The sequence below is a fragment of the Boleophthalmus pectinirostris genome, unplaced genomic scaffold (assembly GCF_026225935.1).
Source record: "Boleophthalmus pectinirostris isolate CB_2022bp ecotype Guang Dong unplaced genomic scaffold, ASM2622593v1 HiC_scaffold_18, whole genome shotgun sequence".
NCBI lineage: Eukaryota > Metazoa > Chordata > Actinopteri > Gobiiformes > Gobiidae > Boleophthalmus > Boleophthalmus pectinirostris.
The window spans coordinates 28,063,276-28,090,291 of record NW_026571133.1 but is presented as its reverse complement, the minus strand read 5'-3'; the positions used below and the strand labels follow the sequence as shown (position 1 = coordinate 28,090,291).

Sequence of the window (27,016 nt, the reverse complement as noted above, 5' to 3'; positions counted from 1 at the left end):
ACCACCACATTTGTTTATTGACTGTAATCATGATATTGTTATTCAGTAGTAATTGTATCTTATAATGGAGTAGGCATGACTTTATGTCATGCAGACATTTTTCTTATTACAGCGGATACAAATGGTATAGGACTCTTAGTAACAGAAGGATTTCAAAATATCATACTTTTGACCATGATCAACTGAAAAAATAAAAACAAACAGAGCTATCCAAGAGCACACGATCACTTGTGGGGAGCTTCAGAAGTCTTAATGCATACTCACTGCAGACAATTATAGCACTGATGAAAAAGCATGTTGTTTGTGTTAAGTTTACTGAAATACAGAAAAAAAAAAGTATGACCAAACAAAATTAAAATTGTTGTGTTGAGATCAAATGGCACTGCACATCACCTCAGTCAATAACATCCTTAAAATTAAACTCAGAGGTGGGATTATCAGATGTGTACTTTCTCATTTTTAGACATCTCTGTGCGTGTGTGGATTACTACCAATGTTGTAACCAGTAGCTGCTAATTTCAACAGCACTTGAGAAATTGAAAAGATGTCCAAAGCCATTTTTTGCTGCTGAATTGTTTGTTTGTGTGTGCCCACTTATATCAGAGGAATAAACATCATAAATGTTCTAAAAATCTACATTGTCCCAAGAATAATTATAAATATTATACCTGAAGATAGGGTGATGGAGCTGAGTTTGACTTTGTAGAGGTTGCTCCGTACTCTCCAATGCTGTACCATCGGATAACCTGCTGCCTCACTGAACTGAGCATCCCCTTCAAAGAGAAGAAAATTAAAAGAATATATATCAGACAATGCCTTTTGAAAGACAAAATAGACTTAGGCCTATTATTTTGTGAGACTTCTAATGTAAACTCCTATCTTATGCCTCTTTTATCTTAAACAATATATAGAGAAACTTTTTCAGTTTGTGGCTCTTCCACATTGCAGCTGCTTTATATAGAAAGAAGCAGTACAAAATATCCCACTTGAACTCTGACTGGATTGTTGGCATTGGGATTAGTCCATGTGCACTACAATTATCCAACTTTTACCCCAGTTCAGAAGTTTAATGGAGAAGATGCAACAATCTGCAGCAAAAGCTTGAATATGTGCCTTTGAAAAATGCTTTCTACTAAGAAACACCTCTACAATATCAGTGACAGAACCAATTTATGTAAAAATCTCAAGGGTCAGTGTGAACCAAATACCAATTTAGCTAATGGAAGGATTAGGGAGCAAAGGTGGAGGTGTCTTTTTAAGCCCGAAGTGTCTCTGCCCCCAAGGGACACCACAAATAGTATAGGATAAAAGGATTGAAGGAGAAGCTTGTTCTTGTACAAGTTATAGAAGTCATATAGTTTTGACCTAACAATACTGTCTGTGTTTGTACCATGGCAACTGCATTTAAGTTATTTTTGTATAAGATCTATTTCAGGGGTACAAAATAGTAAAGCTCTTGCCAACAAAATTAGTCTGTTTACAGCAGTGCAACATATAAAAGAAACAAGTATGAATGTAATACTACTCTAATGCTAGACAAAAATCTAGGTCTATCTGGGTATTTTAACAATGCATTTGGAGGCTCAAAATGTGAATGAAGAATGAAATCAACCACAACAAGGCAGAAATATCACTTTTGTTTGGGAAATTACACTAGATATTTGTGTCTCTTTTGAGGTAATTTGTATAGTTTTAATTATAAACAATGATATTCTCTTTTTCGTGTCTCAAAATAGTGCCCACAATATTATACTTTTTTGATAGATCTCCCACATCTATTCCAAACGTAATAATAATATTTCAAGGCTCATGGTGTAAAAAGGTCACCAGGAAATTGAAAATAAATGAGTTGTTGAGGACACAGTTGCTGGTTCACTCCCCTCACCCACCTGTGAGCAGCTGCAGGTTGGGCAGGGGCTCGGACAGCACCCCTCGACACTGCTCCTCCACTGGCAGAGGGATGACCATGAGACCATCTGCGAGCTGGGGGAAGTCCTTGATGTAGTTATTGTCTCTGAAACGCAATTAACAGAAAGAGTGTACATGAAAAATTGTGATTAAATACTTGCACAGTTACATCTGATATTGTTGGGATCTATTATAGGTGTATTAGTACTGGATTAGTGGTGTAGGATGACATATAGTGACTAAACAGGTTGATAAGGATAAGGAAGAAGGAACAAGCCAGAGATTGGGTCTCAGATTCTATATTGTGATGATGCCATACTCCCAGATGGGGTGAAGAGACAGTTTATGCTATTGATAACATTGTACTTTGTCATGAAATATCCAAAAGACAGATTCACAAATATTGAACCTGATCATTTATATTATTGACTGAAGCTGTATTTTAACATTATTAATTCTAGCTGCCCCCCATTTGTATTAAATAATATTATGCTATAGAATGTTGTGGAGTCATCTGAAACCCAGCAATACAATGTATACAAAATCTACAGCCTTACATTTGTTTATTTATTTTATCAAATATTTTTGCTTTCATAAAACAATTTTTAAACACAGCTTCTCAAAAAATAACTAACCAGCACTTCATTTTTTGTCCGGCCTAAAAATAAATAATTAAAATAAAACCAAAATCTCTCAATTCTTGTCCCATCTCTAATGGATAATAAAGTAAGCGAAAGAGGAGAGTGGCCCAGTCTTCCTGCTCATTCGTCATAAATTATCCAAGTCACAACAAAATTACCTCCAAATTCTGTTTTGTGACCTTGCCATATTTTGGTTGAAGTGTCCGGAGCAAGCCAATTGAATTTCATTTGTTGTGCGAGATGAGTTGCCCCACTGCATTATGGGTGCACAGTGAATAGCGCTGGCAAACCCATTTTCTCTAATCCACTGTTATGGGAGCGATTTTCCCTGCAAAGGACCACGCACTGTTGGATAGGGGAGCAATGCATGCAACTTGTTTTTTGTATCAATTTCTTATCCACCCTCTGTCTCACTCCATGTTTTTGCCTATGAATCCTGGAGTTATTGTGCTGGGACGACTGACTTAAGGGTAGAAGATGAGAGAGAAGAGGAGAGAAGGGAGGGAGAGGAAAGTTACTGTAAAAAGAAGATTACAGTGGCTTACGCTCACAGCAAACATATTGATTGTCAAATTAAATCGGCACCTTCTCGCAGTAGAACCAGAGGAGTGTGCTCATAGTAGATAGTGGTGCTATAGGGGTCTGTACAGGACACATCTGGAGTGTCCTTGACACTTTAAAGGCTGGTTTGCTGCAGCCATTAGAAACATCTCATAGAATCATTGGATATTCAGCTGTAATGAGTAATACAAAGGGAGTGTGAGTTCTCAGTGACATTGCTTGAATGTTTGGTGCTAGAAAATGTGTCACAGTAAATTAATTTGTGCAGAATTCTGGTAAAACTACATCACCAGTTGTTCTTTTTCCAATAAAAAATATTTCACAGAGCAACAATTATTGCTTATTGTTAACAAATTATTTAGGAATAGAGTTGGACTAATAAAATTACACCAATTTAGCAACAGAGCAAAAACCTTTAAAAATCTAAACAAACTATGCAGTGGTCACAATGGCACTTTGAAAACTTAATTAATGTGTTCATTTATTTTCTTTAATTTAGCATTATTACTTGGATTTATTTTTGTGTGTGTGAGTGTGTGTGTGTGTGTGTGTGTGTGTGTGTAAGGGCTGTTGTGGGTGAGGACATTACTTTTTGTGTTTATTTATTTTATGAAAAGCAAATTAAATACATAGGTGAAAAATTTAAATACAAAATAAGTGTTGTTACAAAATGATGATGTTTTCAGTCTATATTTGATTTAATTTATCTGTGTGAGACAACACATTTCAATTTTGTTGGCTGAATAAACTAAACTAAACTAAAATGATGATGTGGGTCTCACAGCTCAGATAGGGCACACATGTGTGAAAGTGGACTCACAGTTTCCTATTGTTTGCTCCTCATGGTTCATTCACTGGCCATGTGAGTTCATTATCACAGACATCTCAACCTACACCAAACTTCTGAGTAGTGGGCATTGTTTATTTTCATGCCATGAATTATGCTCTATTACAATGTTTCTTTGGAGCTACACCTACACACATGATACCATATTACAGGAATTTGGAGATGGGAATCTGACTTGAATGAATTTGCTTACTGTTTACTTTTCAATTATTATATTTGCCAAAAGCTACAACTGCCTCTTATAATCATAGACTGTAAAAAGAAGTGGACAAAGAGAGTGTGATGTCACACACAGCTCAGCTCGGCTCCAGTCAAATGAAGCTCACAGGGCTAGCAGTTATAGGAGCACATTTGGAACACAGTTGATAGTTTTCAGCTGACTACTATATATATATATATATATGTGTGTGTGTGTGTGTTATCATGTTGCCATCATTTTTAAATGTGTCCATGTGCATTATTAAAAACTAAATTTTCTGTTTTTCTGTGTCTTTTTGTCTAAGGATGTACACGTCAGAGCACAGTACTTATTTATTCAATCTGTTAAACCAATTATTAGAGCTGTGTGAAATTCTTGGCACATATCAGCTCTCATTATCTCATCATTCCATACTAATTATACCTTAACCACAATGACAACACACCTCATTATCTACAACCTGAGAAACGGTCCAAACAGCAACTTAGCGACACCCACCACTGAGATTAGCTACCATTAATTCAAAGTACATCATAAAGTGGCTGTTGGGAAATGTATTAATATTATTGTGTTAGATTTATGGTTGTAATTTCCAAATATGCCCCAGAGATATCTAGCAATACAGATAATGACAGAGGATCTAAGAAAAAAGTAACAGCACATTCCAACAGACATAACTGCTCAGAGACATAAGGCAGAGCTCATTCAGATACCCACATTTACAAAGTGATATAAGCTGTAACAGAGGATAAGTGATTCCCCAGAGGAGTCCAGTAATTGTGATATACAATGTAATACTGAGCACACAAGCATTTTATTGTTTGGCCAGTACCTCACTTCTTCATATGCTGAAAACTACACAAGCCAGGTAAGTACGGTAACAGTTAAGGTTTTGGGTTTTAGTTTATTAAAAATAAAAATCATATCAAGATTAGAGCCTCGTTCACAGCATATAGAGAGAAGAAACATAACAGCAGTATGGCAACTGAGTGATTAAAAGTCTCTTTACAGCAAGAAGGTACGCTTGTTTGCCTGTACCTTTAAAGACATCAAGAATAACCATCTGATGCATGTAATTCCGTTGTAAAAGTTGAATGTATTTCAAATAAAGAAACTTAAATTGCCATGTCCTAAAAATAATGTTATTGGGAAAAATAGCTAGTAACACTTGTATGCCACTGATATGCCATTGGCAAGCCAATTGTTAAAATATGCTTTATTGTATCTTGGTCATTCATGCATCTAAAATCCAATGAATACTCATTTACTTTGATTAAAATACAACTACGATATAACCACTAGTGGTTAGCTCTCACTAAGATTCAACAACTTAAAGCAAGTTTGCCTTGGGAAAAGAGAGAAAATAATATAGCATTAAAATTTTAAACTATTTCAAGAACTTTGGATCTTGTTCTGACTTATTATCATGGTGTAATTGCATAGACAAAAGGGGCATACACACTACTGACCACTAGATGCTGCTGTGCCCCTGTGTTACATGGAGCGAGTGTTATCCTGGAGCATCAGTGCTGTGCGTATGCTGCACTGGGCTCACTACAGGCGTCCGTGCTTCCGATTTGTCATGGTTGGGCATGTGCAGAAGAATAAACAAGGACCCCGCCGAGAGTGAGTCTGCACATGGATTAAAGAAAGCAACAAAACACTGGGCGCTGAGAGTGTGTCTATAATTGCACAACAACAACAGCAGTAACAGCAGCAGTAGCAGTGCAGTGTACAAGTGGATGTAGCAGTAGTCTAGTATCCACAGAAGTGAAGGTCAGGGGTGTGGGGAAGTGCGAAGGAGAGGGGCGAGTCCAGGCTGATGTCAGGGAGGACGTGATTAGAGCTCTGACTACCTCTGGACTAGGGTGTAGGAGAGAGTGCCCAGGGCACAGCAAAGGCCATGTTACCAAAGAGAGGAGGGGCAGGATGCTGCTTCTTCCCTGTATTACATGGACTCCACTGTGGGATTTACTTAACATCAATACCCACTAATATTGGCCTCTCTAATATACTGTACTGTATGTGATTGTAGATGTTCTGACTTCAAGATGAATCACATTTCTACAGTTCTCCAGCAGTGACTCATGGAAATATTGGGTAACTGCTAAGAGTGCACTGGAGCAGAATATAGAGATTCTTTCCCAGGCTGAGTCTCATCAAGCTTACTTCTTTTCCAGGACAGGCATGTTCTGGTGAACTATTTTATTGACATACACATTAAAAAAACAAACAAAAACAAACAAGCAAGCAAATAAATCAATCAATACAAATAAATAAATACATAAGAGTGGTAAACATGCACAGTGCACTATATAACTTTTTGGTTGGGGGTTCTTCACCTGCTAGTTTCTGTCACTGCTCTGCCTGGAATGTTCCACAATATGAGATTAAACAGCTATTTGTATCTCTTTTGAGGTAATTTGTAATAGTTTTAATTACAAACAATGATATTCTATTTTCAATATTTCAATTACAAGTGGTTTTATAGCTAAAACAATACCCAGAAAAACAAGCATTCTGACTCTGAGCGGGATCGCCTCTCCATACATTTGACCTGTAACTTCGTCCAGTTTGGTCTCCAGGAAGATAGAAAGGTTTAATGGCCATACTGTGAAACATTTCAGACAAAGCAATAACATCTCCATTAAGTAAAGCATTTGACAGACACTCCACTGGAAAAGTTACAAAATGCACCTTTAAGATTATTATTTATCAAAATGATTCGCCACGGGGTGCCGATATTAGTGGACTGGAGCAGGAGGAGGAGATGTGTAGTCAGGCTGGCGTCACCTAGTGCCTCCGCTCAATTTCATTTCTCTTAAGCAACTAAGTCAGGAATCAAAATACACTAACAGTTCACAAAAACCCCAGAAGTGCAAGTTTGGACACAAGCCAATCAGCGATGAGACATAAAATCATTGTTGTCAATGATTCCCGAGATCGAGGATTTAAAGCCCGAACAAAGAGAATGTTTGGTGAATTTCATCAAGGGGAAAGACGTTATTGCCCTTCTTCCTATGGGATTTGGGAAAAGCCCATTAGCGTCGCATTACATATGTGACTACCAAATACTAGACTGGTTAAATGGTAAAAAGTACCTGCCTACCGTCGAGCTAACTAATTCTAACACTGCGAGGTCAGACGGTTTCTACAAAGTGAAACCAGCTGAAGAATCAGGTTAGGAGATGTGGACATACCTGAACAACTTGAGAGGAAGTGGAGAGCATGTCAGGACTAAGGTTTGGGGGAGAGAGTAAGCATTGTGCTGTTGAAGCAGGAGCAGATACAGATGATTTCACAAGTCTAGATTTTTCTTGCTCTGCCTCAGCCAAAAACAGAAGGCAGAAAAAGTGCTGTGGTGCAGCGTTATAGATACAACTTAATCTCTCGAGATAAGAGAAAAAATAAAAAATACATACAGATATATCTTGATGAAACTTTTTACTCAATTTCAGCTGGATGACTGAGACCACCAGAACTACTGTTGAGTAAAGTTGGTGTAGTGTTTACTCAAGACTCTGAGGAGGTAAAAAACTGAACACATAATCTGACATCAGGTATAACAAGGTCAGGTTTGTTTTACACAATAGTTGTGCACTTTTACATTTGTCTTTAGATTGTGTAATTACTAAACCAAGAAATCATCCATCTTTGTAGCAAGGTTAGACAACAGGTTGAGCTTCAACAATCTTTACATATACTTTTATATAGATGTAATGCATTTTCTACATTTAAGTGGATAAAAAAATATATATAATATGACAAGTACATATCAAATATGAATTCATAATTGCCCTTAGCTTTAAACAGTGTCTTAACAGGCACTTGGCTGGATTGGCCTGAGGTTGGAGATGCCTTTCTTTGACATTTCACACAACAATTTTGGAAGTGAAATGAATTTCAATGAGCACTGTCTCTCACACTGAGCTATGGATATTTTAAGTAGTGGTTTTAAAGATCTGTAATAGCTGCAGTACTGAAAAGTAAAAGTACAGTTAAGTAAAACTGAGATGTACAAATTTTTTTTGTCTGGCCAATCTTGTTGATTGTAACAGAAAATTCCATCGAAGGGTGATATGATAAGGTCAGTTTATGAACATACTTCATTATAGTTCAACAAAGCACGCTTAATCGCTTGCAGTTAGTTCAGAACTCAGCTGCGCGTCTTTTAACAGGGAGCAAAAAGCGCAATCACATTAACCCAGTTCTTGCGTTGGTGCACTTGCCTCCTGTAAATTTTAGATTGATTTTTAGATTTGATTATTTGTTTTTAAAGCTTTGAATGAGCTGGCCCCACAATACATCTCGATACATCTCGGACCTCATCCAGATTTACACCCCCGCACATGCGCTGTGGTCCGAAGAAAAGCTCAAACTTGTGATGCCTAAAATGAGACTTAAAACCAGGGGGGACAGGGCCTTCTCTGTGGCTGGCCCCAAACTCAGGAATGCTCTGCCCCTCCACATTCAAACAGCCCCCACAGTGGAGTGTTTTAAGTCTCATCTTAAGACCCACTTTTATTCTCTGGCTTTTAATACCATGTCTTTTATTTATTTATTTATTCTTTTTATCTTTTTTTTAGTAATGTATTGGTTTTATCATCATCATCATCATCATCATCATCATCATCATCATCATCATCATTATCATATCATATATATTATCATATCATATCATCATTATATATTATTATTATTATTATTATTATTATTATTATTATTATTATTATTATTATTATTATTATTATTATTATTATTATTATTATCATCATCATCATCATCATCATTATTATTATTTTATTGATTCTATTAGTTTCCTCATAGTTGAAACATATTTCTAATGATTTATTTATTTTTTTTCCAGGAAAATGTTTTACATTGCTATGTGAAGCACTTTGGAAACTGTCTTGTTTCTAAAATGTGCTATACAAATAAAGTTGGATTGGATTGGCCTGGATAGTTAGAAAAACTGGGGTGTTGCCAATTGTGTCTTTGGGGCCATAGTCAAAATGCACAGTCTCACAGTGCGGTGCGTGTAGCACATTCAGAGGAACACAATATGCTTAATAGCTTTAATAAGTGTAATTTGAGTCAAAGTCTAATGCATGTGGGGCCTGTATTGTGAGTCATAACAGTGATAAAGTGTTAGCCGAGGACACAACATTTCCCAGATGAGAGTGTACAATGTTATTAGAGAACACCATCTGAAACGCCTCTAATCTATGTCACAATAAAACAATCAGAGCTGTTTACTGTGCCACCAGAGTTACAACTTCTTATTAAAGCTGAAATCAGATGGCAGGAGATAAATAAGCGTGTAGGGAGATCAGGAGACTTCTCATGGCCAGTATGGATTAGGCCAGGGAGGTGACAAGGAGGGTGGAGTGGTGGTGGTGGTGGTGGGGGGGGGGGTCCCTGATGGAGAGCACGGCACTAAAGTCATTATACCTGTTTAGTTTGCGTTTGTGCTGTGTCTGGACAGCTCATTTATAACTTACAAAAAACAGGACCACCACTACATTCGCAAGTGTGAATGCAACAGAATGGGGAATTTGGAACTTTCTTTTTATAGGTACAAGATATGTTTTTATGCGAAGAGTCTGAAACTTTCTATTCTCCAAGGAGATGTTGTAGTTTTTCTGGGAATTTTCAACAAAATGGCATACAATTTAGAAATCACCATGGAGATAAGATAAGTTGGTGACTCTCCTGAAACCAAGTATTTCTTTGCAATAAACATACCAATAATTGAATAAATGAAAGATAAAGAGATCAATTACATACTGTGGAACATTTCAGGCAAAGCATTAACATTTTAAATTATTGTATTAATTATTGTAAAGTTTATATTTTCACACAATGCATATATTAAATTAACAGATGATAAAGGGCTGGGCAATATTGATCGATCACAGTGGTTTCATTGCTTAAAGTTAGAGACAAGATATCCACAAATGGTATACCAAAATGTAGTTTTTTGGGGTTTTTTTCAGTTAGATTTTTTTTCAATGAACTGTGTAGTTAGCAGCATCTCCCAGCCGAGACACACATTCTTATTAGGCAGAGAAACAATACAGCCGAGCCAGTTTGCAATACACATGATCCCTACAACTTCTTTTATCATTCTATCATTTATTAAAGAACTGTCTATAGCATGTATGTTAACCCCACAAATGTAATAATCCCATATTTTACTGTATACAGCAAGTTAAAGGCGACATCAGAACTTTAAAAAAAAAAAAAAAAAAAAAGCTACTGGACTAAAAAGTGAGAGACAAAATGTTGTTGCCACAAAGAAGTACAATTACCAAGAGGTTCTCTTCAGAAAAATGAACTCCACTGAATGCAACTTCACTACAATAAAGTGGCTGTTGTATATAGCCTTGGTCGAGGTTATATTATATACCACCACGTTGTCCACAGTTTCTCCATATAGTCTCAGCACATACTGTCTATACTATACTATACAGCTAACAGTAACTGTAAATTCCAACTTGACATCAGAGCACCTAACAGAGCAGTGCAGAGTACAAAGAGAGGTGACGTTCTTATGTGGTGCACAAATCAAGGACAGCTCCATCTGACTTTTGTCAATTCAACATAAAAGACAATTTAACAGCCAATCAAAGCTCACAACAAAGAATCACCTTGAGTGATCACAGCTGAGACAAACAGCCCATTCTGTATTTCAGGTTTGACAGCCACAGATTAAAAAGCCCAAATCACAGTTGCTTCAAAGGCAAACTAGCACAAAGAGCTGTGTGCAAAGGCCTTGGTACATCTTTAAAGTGTGTGTTCTTAAATACAGTATACTTCACTGAGCCATACAGACTCCAAAGGTTAGAGTTTACAGACTAATTGTGTAGTTCTGCATATGCTTCTAATGTTTATGAATTCCATATAAAATATAAATATCTTTAGGTTTAGCATTGAATTATGAAGATATAGTAGATGGATAGTAATAGAATAATAAATAAATCTTGTTGGATGGACTCTTCAAAAGATACTGCATTATTGTAGCTAAATTTGTCAGAATGTAGATTTTGGTTATTATGGAAAAGGGTTCATGCGCAAAACCAATTTTCATAACAGAACAGAAAAATAGATGTAATTGTCTACACAAAATAAATAAAAAAGTTGCTTATTTAATATTACCATGTGGTCTATACAGGAGATGTAAAAATAAGTCCTATGTTAGTTATTTTTACAGTACTTAATTTCTCCAATGAATGTAGTTTAAATACAAGTTTCAGTATTGATAAGTGTCTGGGTATAAATTTTTTGACATGTTTAGTATGTATACTTTAACTCGACTGCCTATTTATAAACATAAGCACATTTTCAGACAACTGATAAAGCCTGAGACAAGAAAGGAAGGAGAGAGCAAATGACAAGGACTACCACTAGCAGTTCACCCAGGACTCCATTAATCAACAGTAAAAGCATCACGCTCCTAATTCACTGATTTATGTCTGCCCCAAATTTCCAGACAGTGGAGTTTCGCCTTGAGTAAGAATACGATTCAGCTAAAGTTTCTTTGTGCTAGAGGCCCATTGTTATCCCGACCCAGTGAGGTGCCTGTGGATCCCCTAATGCTGTATACGCTGCATATTCTCATTTTTCACCCTCCGGTCTTTTATCGATTCTCCCACTGCTGCACATGCAAGAGATGCTATCAGGCGAGCGTCACAGAGCAACAGCAGCTAGGGGCTAATTAAAGACACAAAATCGTTCCACGCTGCTCACTGATTTGAAGGTGGGATTTACCGTAAGGGATCTGGGAGGTTCCACATGGCTAAGACAAAGCCTGAAGGGTCAATGTGTAATATGAATGCAGATAAATGTCAGCATGTATGTATGTGTAATGGTGAAGGCATAAAAAGGACGAATGAAGAGGATGTCCAATCAATACAAATTATACTTTCATTTCAGAGATGTATGAGCCCTTCACTTCCAGTAGGAGTAGGAGAAATATGCTAGGGCAAGAACACATTAAAGGTATTAAAGCAGGCTAGCTCGCTGAACAATGTTAAATTTACTTCAAGGACAGGTTTGCAATGGTTCATCTAAAGGTGCACTATGTTATTGCTTTGCCTCAATGGTTCCACAGTATGGCATAAAACTTCATGGAGATAAGATGGTAATGCCACCAGACAGAGTTTACAGGTCACATCTGTGGAGAAATGCTCCCACTCACACTAAGTAAAACATGTTTTTTATGGTTTTTCATAGCACTAAAACTCGTGAGACTGAAGAATGCAAAATAGGCTCATGTTTAATGCCATACTGTGGAACACTCCAGGCAAAGCAATAATATTTCTATGGAGACAAGCAGGTTTGATTACCAGACCAGAAAGGCATCCTCAAATTGCTTTTTAATATATGCACAATATGTTAATCCTCCAGCTATACTGTCTAGGGCTGCGCAATTAATCTAATTTTAATCAAAATGGAGATTTAGTCATTGCTAATCCTCAATGATATGCTTGGGTCTTTTTAATCCAGGGGTTCACAGTCCATAGTCAGAAAAGCATGCGGTTTGGAGTAGAGGAATTTTTTATATATCTTATTTTGAGCATAAACAAATTCTAACTATTTATGGTCAGTATTGTTTATGTTGATGAAATAAATACTGAAAGCCATTTCACGATAACATTCAATAAAAAAAAAAAATCACAATCAATCAAGTTGCCTAAGTTGTTGTTGGACAAATTCTGAAACCATTGATTGAATTGCTTTTTGTTGTTAATGTGCATGTTTGACAATGACTGAAAGCAAGCAGCAATCTCTGATAAATTGAATGTATCTTGGCATTCATCCAGTATTCCCTGCGCTCTCAAGCCTCTTCAGCCAAAACACAGGAATTTAAGTGCACTTCCCATGATAACAGCACAGATAACAATAGTCTATTGAAAACACAGGACTGCAGCAGAAACACCTCTTCTGATCACGTGGACCTGTTTGTTATCATACTGTATCCACCAAAATGTGCATTCTGATACAACCATTTTTATTTATCCGGACATGGCACTGGAACAAATGTGTGGTTGGCTTTTGTTGGATGCTGTGTTAAATAGAAACATTTTTACTCAGGAAGTACTTTTCTGGGAAGGAACAATTTTCAGAAATGAGCCTGACCTTTTGTGTAATTTGCAATATTCACTCAATTCACAATATTGATGGAATTTATTTAAAAAGTAGTAGTGGAGAAGCAATGAAAGACTTCAAATGTTTTATTATTTCATAATATATTTGGATCATCTCTGGATCAGGACCTAGGTTAGGCTTTCTCAACTTCTCCCTTTTGTCTGCAAATGTGTCTTCAGATTTGGTAAATTTGTGTCTAATGTGTCTTTGGTCAATGAGAATTTGGAGTGTGCAGTATTTTGATGGACGACTAGCATTTCATTTGTGGTTTAAAGTCCAATCGATTAATTAATATATCTATTTATGTTTTTATTTAATTAAAGAGCCCATGTTATTGTTACTGTTTTTACAGGTTTCTGATCTATGTTTTAATGTTGTTTCTTCATTACATACCTGGAGTTGTGTTTTGTTTCATTCACACATGTTTAACACACAAACCCTGCACATTTAGGCTGAGTTCTTCTTTTAATCCGGAAGTGCTCCACTGTATTTTTAAACTCCGTACACCTTCATTCCAATCATTTGGATCATTTCAGCCCTGGAATTGCCCAATCTCCATTGAACTGAAGGTAAATGTAGCAGTTAACTTGAAAACTACCATTACATTACTACTACTTTAAGCTCAACCATATTATTTTTATTTAATCAAAGATTGATCAGATTACAAAAAAACTGAAGAAAAAATAATTTTATATTTACAGAAAAGTTTTGCACTTGCTCTTACAGGCATATAACACACTTGACCGTTATATTCTGTTAATAAATAAATCCCACAGAAGCAGATAATAGATTTGTAATGAATAACTACAGATGCATATATACGTAAACCACACACTGCACTCCTGGCCAGTTCATGTTCTTATTAAGTTGTTTTTCTGTTTCAGCTGTAGTCATTACCTATGATTACACAAACCGGGTAATCTTGAATGTCATCAAAATGTCATTACATGTGGAAATGACAATACAGCCAATTAGTAGGCGAGAATGTATCGAGATGTAACGGCTGCCTGATGACTGAAAAAAAGCAAGTTGTCATTTGTTCAAAGACATTTCCTCTATATTATCTATTCTTAGACATACACTAGGTAATGGAGAAACAAGCAGCGCCACCAGGCCAAGTCACAGGTCAGATCTGTGGAGAGGTGAGCACGTACGGAGTAAAAAAAGCATGTTTTTCAAGGTATTTATCAGTACGAAAACCTGTTAATGTCTCCCTGTGGAACATTCCAGACAAAGTAATGACATCTCCATGGAGACAAGAAGGTGACTGACCCTAAACAGAAAAGTTACCTAGTGTACCTTAAAAATAAATACAGAAAAACAGAAAAAAAAGTTATGTTTAAAGCAAGAAACAGAGCTTTGTCAGAAGACATACAAAATATCTGTGTTCACGTCAGAGAAGATTTAATTTTAAGCATCAAGGGACACGGGCCACTCTTAAACAAACGTGCATTTCTGTTAAAGGGGTAAAGCTATGGAATTTACTGAATAATCAGTTAAAAGGATCTGAAACAATTTAACTTTTTAAAGAATGAATAAAATAAAATATGTTAAACAATACAAACTGTAAAATCTGGATGTCTTATAAATGTCAAATATATATTAAAGGTCTCATATCACTCTATTTTCTGATCGATGTGATCAGATCGATGTGAATATTGTTACCTCATCATGGGCATATCTGGAGTTGTGTTTTGTTTTGTTCACACATGTTTAACACACAAATCTTGCCTTCTCTTCTTTAACAGAAAACACTGGGTTCCACCTTGTGATGTCATGGTAATACTGGAAGTGCTCCACTGTGTTTTTACACTCCAAACATCTTCACTTGAGTCATTAGCTGTTAACTTGAAATCTGCACTACAGAACATCACAATGTGGAAGAAAGTCTTTTGAGATTTGGGGATGTAGACAGACTAATAATAAAGGAATATTCAAACATTTTGATGAGGTAACACCATTACAACATGGCTTAAAACTCCCAAGAATCCATTTTGTGTAATATAGAACCTTTAGAAATGATTTTTTTCACACAGGTGAGGGTATGGGGAAATGGCAAAACCATCAAATCATTTCATTTAAATGTAAATAAAGGTGCAGACTAACAGGATTTTCTCCATATCTGCTCCTTTCTAATCATGGAAATATCTTCTATTATTTACATGATGTATTGTTATTCGTTGCATTTTCCTGAGGACAAAAAAAAAAAAAAAAAAGGAAAAATGACAAAATAAAGAAAGAAAAATAAATACTGGGGCCTCTTTTTATATTGAACTATAGTTGAGTGTAACACCCGACTACCTGCTGTGTTCCACTGAAAAGTTTCATTTTATGCATTCTTACAGAGTTTCTCTTGTGTTTTTGAACACTCTTTTACACACCCTCTTCCCTTTCCTACCTTCTGTCATATGAATGTTCTCTCTGTGCTGTTATTGCTGCCTCACTGTGTCTTGGGTGGAACAGGAGGTAGTAAGCCATAAGCCCTGGTGACATTACCTGACATCAGGGAGCTCAGTTGGGCAAGTACAGTGAATCATACATACTGCCTGGGCTCTTGAAAAACTGATGCAATCTCCCAGACTGTTCCACTTTTGGCATCATCATCATTACAACTGAAAAAGAGCAATATGAGGTAGGATGGGGTGAGGATCAACCTTAAAATCAAACAGTAGTGGATGTCCAGCTCTTAATTTTTTTGTGATTGCTTCCCAGTGTACACAAAAGGGGGAAAAAAAAGATGACAAAAAACAGAATGAAAGGTGAGAAACAGATCCAGTTTTAAATATTTTTCAGTAATCCAAAGTTATTCTTACAAAAAAAACAGAATGAAAGGCAAAAAACAGATCCAGTTTGAAATAGTTTGCAGTGGTCCAAAGTTATTCTTCTCTTACTTTTCGCAATCCGAGCATTCTACTGATTCACTGCTTTTAACTCTCACAGACCGGAGCGGAGATGTTAAAGCTAATAACAACTAGCATGCTAACACTTACTTCATGATAATCGGACAATAAAACAGTTTATGATTAGATGTAGACAATGTGAAGAGGACATATTTTAACCTCAAGAGCTCCTTATACAATATTTTGCTCAAACACATGGGATAAGAATTGAGTACAGGTCTTCTATGAGAATCTAGAAATGGAATGAAATGAAAAATATGAAAAAAAAAAAAAAGAAAAAAGCAGAATAAGTATAACATATTTTCACTGTAGCCCATTTCAGTAACTCTAAATATGTAATAGCCAGAAAACATTTCCACTGCTCAGTACATGTTTGGTGGATAGTTGACTGACAAAAACTCAGTGACTCACAGTCATTTGTTGTTTCAGCGAGAGCCATTTTACTGCACTTTACACTAAATTTATATTAGAACTGCTACCATTACTGTCAGCTCCTCAGAGGGGTCTACTTGGAGTGATTTCTTACTGTAGCTGAGAAAAAGAAAACATATTCAAAGGCATCTCTCCTCTCATTTTTGGTAAACAGCAAAGTTACTTGGAGCTAATAAAGAAGTCGTCAGATAATTTATTTCTGGAAAGGGAGTTAAGAATTTCCTCATCAACCTTGAGCAGCTTAACCCTTCACCTGTGCAGTCTGGAGTGATGTCTCATGGCTACTCATTAGGAGAGAAGAAAAGCCTGTGTAAAGTTTGTGGACAGAGCCGCTCGGCGTGCACACCAAGGACATAATTACACCAGATTATAAGAAACATGGAAATGGTGCTGTGTTTATGCCTATAAGCGATGCGGGCTGCCAGGTCAGCAAATTATTCATTATTTATTCACTTTAGGACAAAATGTGTTCATGGTGTTGATGCCCCCGCTTAAAAATAAACGACATCATGATCAGAATTAAAGTATTTTTCTTCCATATATAGATTTCCTTCCTCACCACATCACAAAGCATACATAACACCTTTGCTTAGACAAAACACACACATTTTTAATTACTTTATTCTGTGACTTTTAACTATTTTTAAATCCCCTGATTAACAACAACACCTTCTCACACTTTGACACACTTAATTTAAAGTGTAAAACAAGTTTCTCACACTGTAATAATTTAGAGGTATAGCTTAAATTAACAATGCATGAAAAAAATCTATTCAGGATCAGTGGGCATAAAGAAAATTAATTAATTGCAAAAGATGCTGCTCAGATCCTACCTGGACGACTGAGGGATTACACAGACAAAAGTCATTAATAATAATAATAATAATAATAATACAGAAACATTGATGGAATTCTCATAAGTCCAATCATCATGACTTCCATATATTTATATCAGTGGTGCTCAGCACACTTGGCTGGATTGTATAAAAGCTGTTTGTGCTTCATTTGTGATACATTTTCACCTCAAGAAGTGTCATTAGCTACCAGACATGTGCATGTAATCAACAGTGCATGTATAACGACAACAATCTGCTGTTTACACACAATTATCATGGAAATCAGTTGGCTCCTCAGAAGCAGGCGTAAATTAGATATTGGTAATAGAATCAAAAGTGAGGTGAAAGATTTTGTATTTCACAGAACTCTCAGAGCAAATGAATAGTGCAGCACAGTGGGAACATTGATTTCAGAGCTAAATAAGAGTCGGGACTGGCCTTTTATAACGCACAAATGTAGCAAGCAGAGCTGTGGCTAAGTGGCTGTTAAATTTTAACTCAGTGCTGATTCTGTCCTTTTAGTGAGATATTTATTGACCACAGCTGACTGCACTTCAGGACTATAAAGTCCCTCCGTCTTTTTTAGGTCCATCAATAAAGATCATAAGCCCAATTGTGGTTTAATATCAGTGTCTCGCAGACATACCTCATAATGCTAGAGGCATTATTGTTTTGATTCTTGAATTTCACAAAGTCAGTAGGGGCTTGCAACTAACATTATTTTAGTAGTCGTTTATTCAAATAATTATTTATTATTGGTTAAAATATATTGACTGAGGCTTCTATAAAGACAATATTTACAAATAGAGTGCATTGTTGATGAATTTTTTTCTTGACATTTTGATTTAATAATGATGCTGTCTCTTTTATAAAAGGTCTTTTGGCATGTGTTTTCATAGTCCAGACATTTTACAATTACAATTACAGTTATTATGATGATTAGTTGATGACTGATTGCAGCCCTATCATGTAGCATGATTTAGTTTCATGAAACATTTAAAAAATGTAATATATATATATATATCTATATCTATATCTATCTATATATATATATATATATATATATATATATATATATATATATATAAAAAAACATAACAATGATTTTGTAAAATAAGACAGGAGAATAGACTTGCCAGTTAGAATATAAAAAGGTAACTGTCTCTTGATAATGAGTTCTGCCAGACAGCCTTCTTTGAGGATCATCTTTTGTTGTCTATTATGTCTTGGGGCTAGCCGGTTGTTTGACTAGTTTAAACCTGCTGCCAGTAAAGCCTGCAGAGCCTGGCCTGTGTGGAAATCTCTCTCCGGGCCTCACTTTGATGTAACCAGGGTGAACGGCTGGAGTCTGCAGCATCAATGTTCTCTGTGTCCCCCAAGCGCATGGATCAACTCTGTCTGACAGACTACATTTAACAACCTCAAATATGCCTCAACTGCATTTAAATGTATGGAGAGGAACTGAAGATTTAGACTGACAAGGTGTAACTCTATAGTGTCAACAGGCTGTAGGCTCTGCCATTTTACACTGAGATAGTGAAGAGATTTAATTGTCTTTATTACAACAAAAGCAAAATGACACCAAAGATTTTAAATGCTAGCCATTGTGGTCAAACATGATTTAATTTTGGATTTAACAATTTTATCGGTGCATTATGTAACTTTTCAAATAGGTCTGCCACTGGCGCCACCATTAAATATATCTATTTTGCATTTATTCATCTATTTAAAAATCAATGCTTGCATTATTACTTAAGGTGATCTGACTTGACTTAATGTTAATCTGTCATACTGTGGAAAATTCCACTCAAAGCAATAACAATAACCTGGACATGGTGCGGCTCAATGCAGCATAACTGTAAAATACCTTTTTGGATGAATCGTTCAATAGGCTTATACAGTTGGGAGAAATGCTGAGCTCTGTTTAATCAAAATTTAAACAAAGAATCATTCTTATAGCAAATACACAATGCCACATTGCAACACACGAAATACAAGTCCTTTATAAATGGAACTACCTCACCTACTACCTGTGTGAATATAGAGTTAGACAAAATAAGTTCAAATGAATATAAAAATAGACATTTGAACAAATATTGATACTGGAAAAAGGCTCATAAATAAAACTAAATTAAATTAGATATTTTCAAAAACAATTTAATTAATAATTGAATATTATCATGCTATCTTATATTAGGTCTGATATACATCAAGACCATTCTCAAAAAACACCTCATGAAGAACAGAGTCCTGTAGTCTCATTCTGCCATGTGACACTAGTTCATGATATTAAAAGCCACTTTGCGAACATCAGTGAGCACAAGAGCGGCCATGGTGCCAGCCTGTTATCATTTCATAGCATGTTACTTTTATTACACACATCCTCTATTTGTGTGTAGATAGGCTCCTCTAACAGTGTGCGATTACTGATGCATTTCTGTACAGTGCAGCACTTATCAGGGAACACCAGGTCTGACAGTTTAACAGGGACAGCTATGGGATAAGTCTCAATCCCTGCTCAACTGCCACGCTCCCTGGGCTCCCTTTTCATTCTGCTCACTCCCATATTCCAACATGTAAAGAATACATACACACCACACAGCAGCACAAAACCTCACTGCAGCACAGTGACTGAGAACCAGTGCATTTCAATGTGTCCCACAAGAACAGATAGATAAAAGGCAACCAAAACTACTGTTGACAGGAGGTGTTGGCAGAGAGGTGTAAACAGTTACTCAAGAGAAGTGTGTTGAAAAGTGTACAGTAAAACAAATGTCAGCACAGGACTACAGAAGACTATAGAAGAAAACAACAAACAAACTAACCACATCTAAACTATTTCCTATTAGACTGGCTGATTGAATTACAGCAGCTCAAATCTGCTCAGAAATCACATGCACAGACAAATCTATGGCACAGAAAATTGATTTTTGTGAATGTCATCCTGCTGTCACAGTTCTGTCTCCAAGTGTCTAGGTGGGTTTCCCAAAACATGCACAGGTTAAATCCAACAGCTACAGTGGCTCTAACCAAGCTTTGTTCAAGATCTGGAGATGGGTCCCCTGGCACTGCACTGCAGCACCCACTGTTCCTGACAGGTTGTCCCAGAACAACACAGTACAGACTGAAGGAGTCAAATGCAAAGGACAAAGTTTCCTACAAGGATAATAAAATGTACTTTAACACTAAGATAATTATACAGCATTGGTAACAGCTAGGTGATAATTAAGTGATAACAAATGTTACCCCTTTTGGGGGTAGTGAGTGAAATGGGCCGACCAGATGTTGAGATTTTTACCGGTACATATATGTTTTGTGTAATATAACAATAAAGGAGAGGGGAAATGTTTCTGTGTAATTTTCTGTATTGTATCATGGCCTCCTCTTTTCTACAATGCTTATTTTATACTAAGGAATGTTAAAATGCGTCTTTCTCAACATTTTTACACCTTGACTATTTCAAGCCCGCTGTTGCTCTGTTTTAACACATGTGAGATGTGTGACTTTCATCAAGTGTGAAACTACTGTATATCTTACGTTTTCAAAAGCATTGTTTTACATGCATCTTCTATTCTGAATAAAAGTAAGTTTGCATTCCCATCTCTTCTTTCCACCCAATGTCAAATGTTTTGTCACAAGAAAAGTTGTCAAAAATCCCCTCACCCTTCATTCAAACTTTGTTCCCATGGAGGGGAGTGGGAGTGCGTGTTAGTTACCGGAAGGTCATCTGGAAGATCTGTCCCAGGTTGACTTGTTGCGTTTTGTTGTTGTACCCATGCAGCATCTCTCCGAACAGGGTGTCATTGAAGTGGACATCCTGCCGTGGGCACTTGGCTCCTTCACAGTTGTCTGACTGCAGCACACACGAGCGCCCATCCGCTGACAATTTGTATTCCTGCACGCACCTGAGAGACACACACAGACACTCAATCTAATGTACACGCAGCTTCGGCCGGCAAAGCTCTTAATGCTTAAGGTTAAAGGGAGAAAATGTGGACAAACGGACATGCTGCCAAGGAGACTCTACAAGGCATAGTCTGACCATGAGTACTCAAAATTCAGACAAAGAATCTGAAAATACTGTCCAGGGGCCTCATTTATAAAGAACTACATAGAAGTTGTCCTAAGATAATGCGTACTCCTAGTGGCCACCAGAGGTGTGCGCCACGCAAACTCCAAATTTAGAAAACCCTCCGCACACGCTGAGCCACGCAATCTGTGCTTTATAGATTGCAACTGCAGCTAGAATCTGTGCACATGAAGTCACGCCCTCTCCACACCTCCACTTCACCATAAAAGGACCATGCAAACTGACTCGTGAATGAGATTTCCCTAAAGTGGGTTTGACCGAGACACGCGAGACAAAGAAGGATGGGACGCTCCACGCAGCACCACATGGTCACGTCAAAGGCTTAAAGGTTTTACAAATAAAGTACAAAACTAAAAGTGACAACAACGACTCATCTGTTTATTTAATAATATTTCATAATATTTAAGCAGCACATCTTTGCAATAAACCTGAATTGTTTTCTCGCTATTTCAAGAGTTTTATCACTATATTTTTAAGAATGCCTATGATGTGTGTGTGGGGACTGGTCCTGTTTATGCACATACATTAGTAGATACATGCACGCGGTGGTCTGAATGGTCAAAGGAGGGCGCTATGAGCGCGTGCGAGAGATTCAGATCCCTCCCCGGGAAAGCAAAAGGTGCGAGGGAGGAATATGTGCATCAGCAGCCAGGGAACGAGCGTTTCGGCAGGAAGAACACAGATCTGGCATGTGACACATCAGACACATATCAGGTGATGTTATTCTGCCAATAAAAGTCCACACAAAACATCAAAACTCTGCTTACCTCTATGAGTGCGCAGGTTGAGTTTGGGTCAGGTTTGGCCTGTAGGTTTCGTGTTGTGCGCAGACTCGGGCCACTCTGGCGCTCATGGTTGGAGTTTAGTCCCAGTGCTTCATTAAACCAAAGTCTGGCTCCTGTGCTCTCAGTTCCGGTCATTATTTCGTCCTCTATGTTGGGTCACAGCTACAGACTGAGAGCTATAGAAGTCTATAGTCATGGATTGCGGGAGACCTTGTGCTGCACCGGGAAAGTGCACGCGCACGAGTTTCAAATGTATAATATTGTCACGAATAATAAGTGGAATAAACAGCCCTTCTCTGTATTTTGGTTAATTTCTGCTTAAATGCACAAAACTGAATGTAATTACTTTATATACGTGTATTTTCAGATAAATTTCCTGATGAAACACTTCCTCAAACTCTCTTCACTTCTGCTCCTTGCCATGAGTGTCGCTTTTTCCCCGTGTCTCCAGACTCTACGCAGAGCATATGGCAGGGTCGTAGCTTCCACAGAGATAAGCAAAGCGTGGCACTTAGTAGGAGTTTCATAAATCCTGCAGTTGGCGTAAAGAGCGCCAACACAAGGATTTGTGCATAAGAGCTTTATAAAAGAGGCCCCAGAACTCGTTGATGTGATGAATCATACTTTAAGCACATTCTGAACCAAACAACACCAATAAATTAATAACCAAAAACACACAACAAAACAGGCTCATTTTTGAACAAATTTTGTGCATGTTTTGATATAATTCTTTATGATGCCTTTATGATAACTAATATTACAGATAATTTAAATAGGTCTGTTGTTATGACCACTGGCATGAAATTCTGTTAGAACCACATTAGGTCGCTTTAATCATGTGCACTGTCAAGGTGACCAATATGGCAAACACTTGACTACCAATTTGCTGTCACTTTGTACATCCCTGGATTTCCAAAAGCATTTCATGTTATAAATTTCCATTCATTTACGGTCTAACAGGAACATTTACCGTGTTGAGAACTGACAGCATTTCATTCAAATCTCCTTGACTCTGTCACCAAATAAAGAGTGTCTTTGGTGACAGAGATAAAAGAAGCAATTTAACCGTCCACATGTTTCTCAAACATTCACTTTCCTCTGACAGTTTTGACTGCACATTTGACATGACTAAACAGGCAGAAAGATTATCTCACATTCTCTATTGCAAGAATTTGGCTTTAACGTGAATTTGTTTTAAATACTACAAACTGAATGTAAATATACTGCAAATCATTTTGATGAACCTACTTTTTAATATTTGTTCCATCACCTTATTGTGGTGGAGGGGTTTGAGTGCCCGACTGATCCCGGGATCTATGTTGTTGGGGGCTTCATGCCCCTGGTAGGGTCACCCAAGGCAAACAGGTCCTGGGGTCCAGACGAAAAAAGGTTCAGAAGCGCCATATGATGAGTTCAACGCAAAGGCCAGCTACGTTGCCCGGAATGGCGTTACCGGGGCCCCACCCTGAAGCCAGGCCTGGGGTGGGAGCTCGATGGCGAGCGCCTGGTGGCCGGGCCTTCCCCCACGGGGCGCCCGAAGGAGCCATATGGGGCCGGTGGAAGTAGATCTGGGTGGCAGTCGAAGGCGGAGGACCTCGACGACCGGATCTCTGGACACTCTGCACACATCTCTGTAGACTAGCTCTGGGGACATGGAATGTCACCTCGCTGGGGGGGAAAAGGAGCCTGAGCTTGTGCGGGAGGTTGAGCTTTACCGATTAGATATAGTTGGCCTCACCTCCACGCACAGTTTGGACTCTGGAACCCAACTCCTTGAGAGGGGCTGGACTCTCTATTTCTCTGGCGTTGGCCGCGGGGAGTGGCGGCGGGCTGGTGTGGACCTGCTCTTTGCCCCACAGCTTAGCCGCCGTGTGTTGGAGTTCACCCCAGTGAACGAGAGGGTCGCGTCCCTGCGCCTTCGGGTTGGGGGCAGGTCTCTCACTGTGGTATTGGCCCACAGGTCGTACAGCATTACAGAGTACCCAGCTTTCTTGGTGTCCCTGGGAGGGGAACTAGACAGTGCACCGACCGGTGACTCCGTTGTTCTACTGAGAGACTTCAACGACAGTGACACTTGGAGAGGGGTGATTGGGAGGAACGGCCTCCCTGATCTGAACCCGAGTGGTGTTCTGTTATTGGACTTCTGTGCTAGTCACAGTTTGTCCATAACAAACACCATGTTCGAGCACAAGGGTGTCCATAAGTGCACGTGGCACCAGGACACCCTAGTCCGGAGGTCGGTGATCGACTTTGTAGTCATGTCATCTGACCTCCGGCTGCGTGTCTTGGACACTCGGATGAAGAGAGGGGCAGAGCTGTCAACTAATCACCACCTGGTTGTGACTTGGGTTCGCTGGTGGAGGAGGAAGCCGGAAAGACCTGGCAGGCCCAAGCGTGTAGTGAGGGTCTGCTGGGAATGTCTGGCAGAGCCCTCTGTCAGAGGGGCTTTCAACTTGCACCTTCGGGAGGGCTTCTCCCGGATTCCGGGGGAGGCTGGGGACATGGAGTCCGAGTGGGCTTCGTTCTCAGCCTCTATTAACGATGCGGCCGCTCGTAGCTGTGGTCGTAATATCTGTGGTGCCTGTGATGGCGGTATTCCCCCGAACCTGATGGTGAACACCGGAAGCAAGGGATGCCGTCAGGCTAAGGAAGGAGTCCTATCGAGTCTTGTCTTGTTGGCTTGTGGGACTCTTGAAGCAGCTGATGGGTACCGGCGGGCCAAGCGTGCTGCAGCCCGTGCCGTCACAGAGGCAAAAACTCAGATCTGGGAGGAGTTCGGGGAGGCCATGGAGGAGGATGACTGGATGGTCTCAAAGAGATTCTGGCAAACTGTCCAGCGCCTCAGGAGGGGGAAGCAGTTCTTCACCAACACTGTTTACAGTGAGGGGGGAGAACTGTTGACCTCGACTGGGGACGTTGTCCCGTGGTGGAAGGAATACTTTGAGGATCTCTTTAATCCCATCGTCACGTCTTCTGAGGAGGAAGCCGAGGCTGGGGACTCGGAGGCGGACTAGTCCATCACCCTGACTGAAGTCACTGAAGTGGCCAGCATGCTCCTTGGTGGCAAGGCCCCGGAGATGGATGAGATCCGTCCTGAGTATCTTAAGTCTCTGGATGTTGCGGGGCTGTCTTGGCTGACACACCTCTTCAACATCGCGTGGTGGTCAGGGACAGTACCTCTGGACTGGCAAACCAGGGTGGTGGTCCCTCTGTATAAGAAGGGGGACCGGAGGGTGTGTTCCAACTACAGGGGAATGACACTCCTCAGCCTCCAAGGTAACGTCTACGCCAGGGTACTGGAGAGGAGAATCCGGCCGATAGTCGAACCTCGGATCCAGGAGGAGCAGTGTGGTTTTCGTCCTGGCTGTGGAACACTGGACCAGCTCTACACTCTCCATTGGGTGCTTGAGGGTTCATGGGAGTTTGCCCAACCAGTCCACATGTGCTTTGTGGATCTGGAGAAGGCATTCGACCGTGTCCCTCGTGGTGTCCTGTGGGGGGTGCTCTGGGAGTATGGGGTCCGGGGCCCTTTGCGCAGTCAGGGGCCGGAGGGGGTCCAGTTTGGTGACCACAGGATTTCATCTCTGTTGTTCGCAGATGATGTTGTCCTGTTGGCTCCATCAAGCCAGGATCTGCAATGTGCACTGGGGCAGTTTGCAGCCGAGTGCGAAGTGGCTGGGATGAAGATCAGCTCTTCTAAGTCCGAGGCCATGGTTCTCGACCGGAAAAAAGTGGCTTGCCCTCTCCGGGTGGGTGGGGAGTCATTGCCTCAAGTGGAGGAGTTCAAGTATCTCGGGGTCTTGTTCACGAGTGAGGGAAGGACGGAACGTGAGATTGACAGGCGGATCGGTGCAGCGTCTGCAGTAATGTGGTTGCTGTATCGGACCGTTGTGGTAAAGAGAGAGCTGAGCTGAAAGGCAAAGCTCTCGATTTACCGGTCAGTCTTCGTTCCTACCCTGACCTATAGTCATGAGCTCTGGGTAATGACCGAAAGGACGAGATGGCAGATACAAGTGCTCGAAATGAGCTTCCTTCGCAGGGTGGCTGGGCGCTCCCTTAGAGATAGGGTGAGGAGCTCAGTCACACGGGAGGAGCTCGGAGTAGAGCCGCTGCTCCTCCACGTCGAGAGGAGCCAGCTGAGGTGGCTCGGGCATCTGTTCCATATGCCTCCTGGGCGCTTCCCTCGGGAGGTCTTCCGGGGATGTCCCACCGGAAGGAGGCCCCGGGGAAGACCCAGGACATGCTGGAGGGACTATGTCTCTCAGCTGGCCTGGGAACGCATCCTCCTCCGGGGGGAGGAGCTGGAGGACTTGTCTGGGGTGAAGGAAGTCTGGGAGTCCCTGCTTAGACTGCTGCGACCGTGACCCGGCCCCAGATAAGCGTAAGAAAATGGATGGATGGATGGACTTTTTAATATATTTTAAAGTTGGAGTTAAAGTGGATATCATGAGAAGTAAATAAAACATTGTTTGTTTTATAGTAACTGTGTGGAGTGTGAAATAGTACTGGAACTACTGAACTCTATAAAAGACATCTTTAGTAGGTAGTATAAAATGACAGCATCATAAGCAAATTCTAACAGATGCTATTGCGTACATTTCTCACCCAGTACTAAAGGAACATTTACAAAGCTAATATTGTGTTACATATACATAATTTTTCATGGA

The 27,016-nt window shown here is 39.3% G+C and overlaps 1 protein-coding gene across 2 annotated transcripts in view; it reads right to left on the bottom strand.

Moving 5' to 3' along the window:
- The window catches only part of LOC110160621 (astrotactin-2), a 213,133-nt gene that overhangs the window by 47,312 nt on the left and 138,805 nt on the right, over window positions 1–27,016 (bottom strand). For both annotated transcript variants that reach the window (XM_055153913.1, XM_055153914.1), the window contains 3 exons: window positions 21,191–21,379; window positions 1,890–2,014; window positions 669–773 (listed from right to left, as the gene is read on the bottom strand). In XM_055153913.1, coding sequence (XP_055009888.1) covers window positions 669–773; window positions 1,890–2,014; window positions 21,191–21,379 — 419 coding nt within the window. The remainder of the gene's footprint in view (window positions 1–668; window positions 774–1,889; window positions 2,015–21,190; window positions 21,380–27,016) is intronic.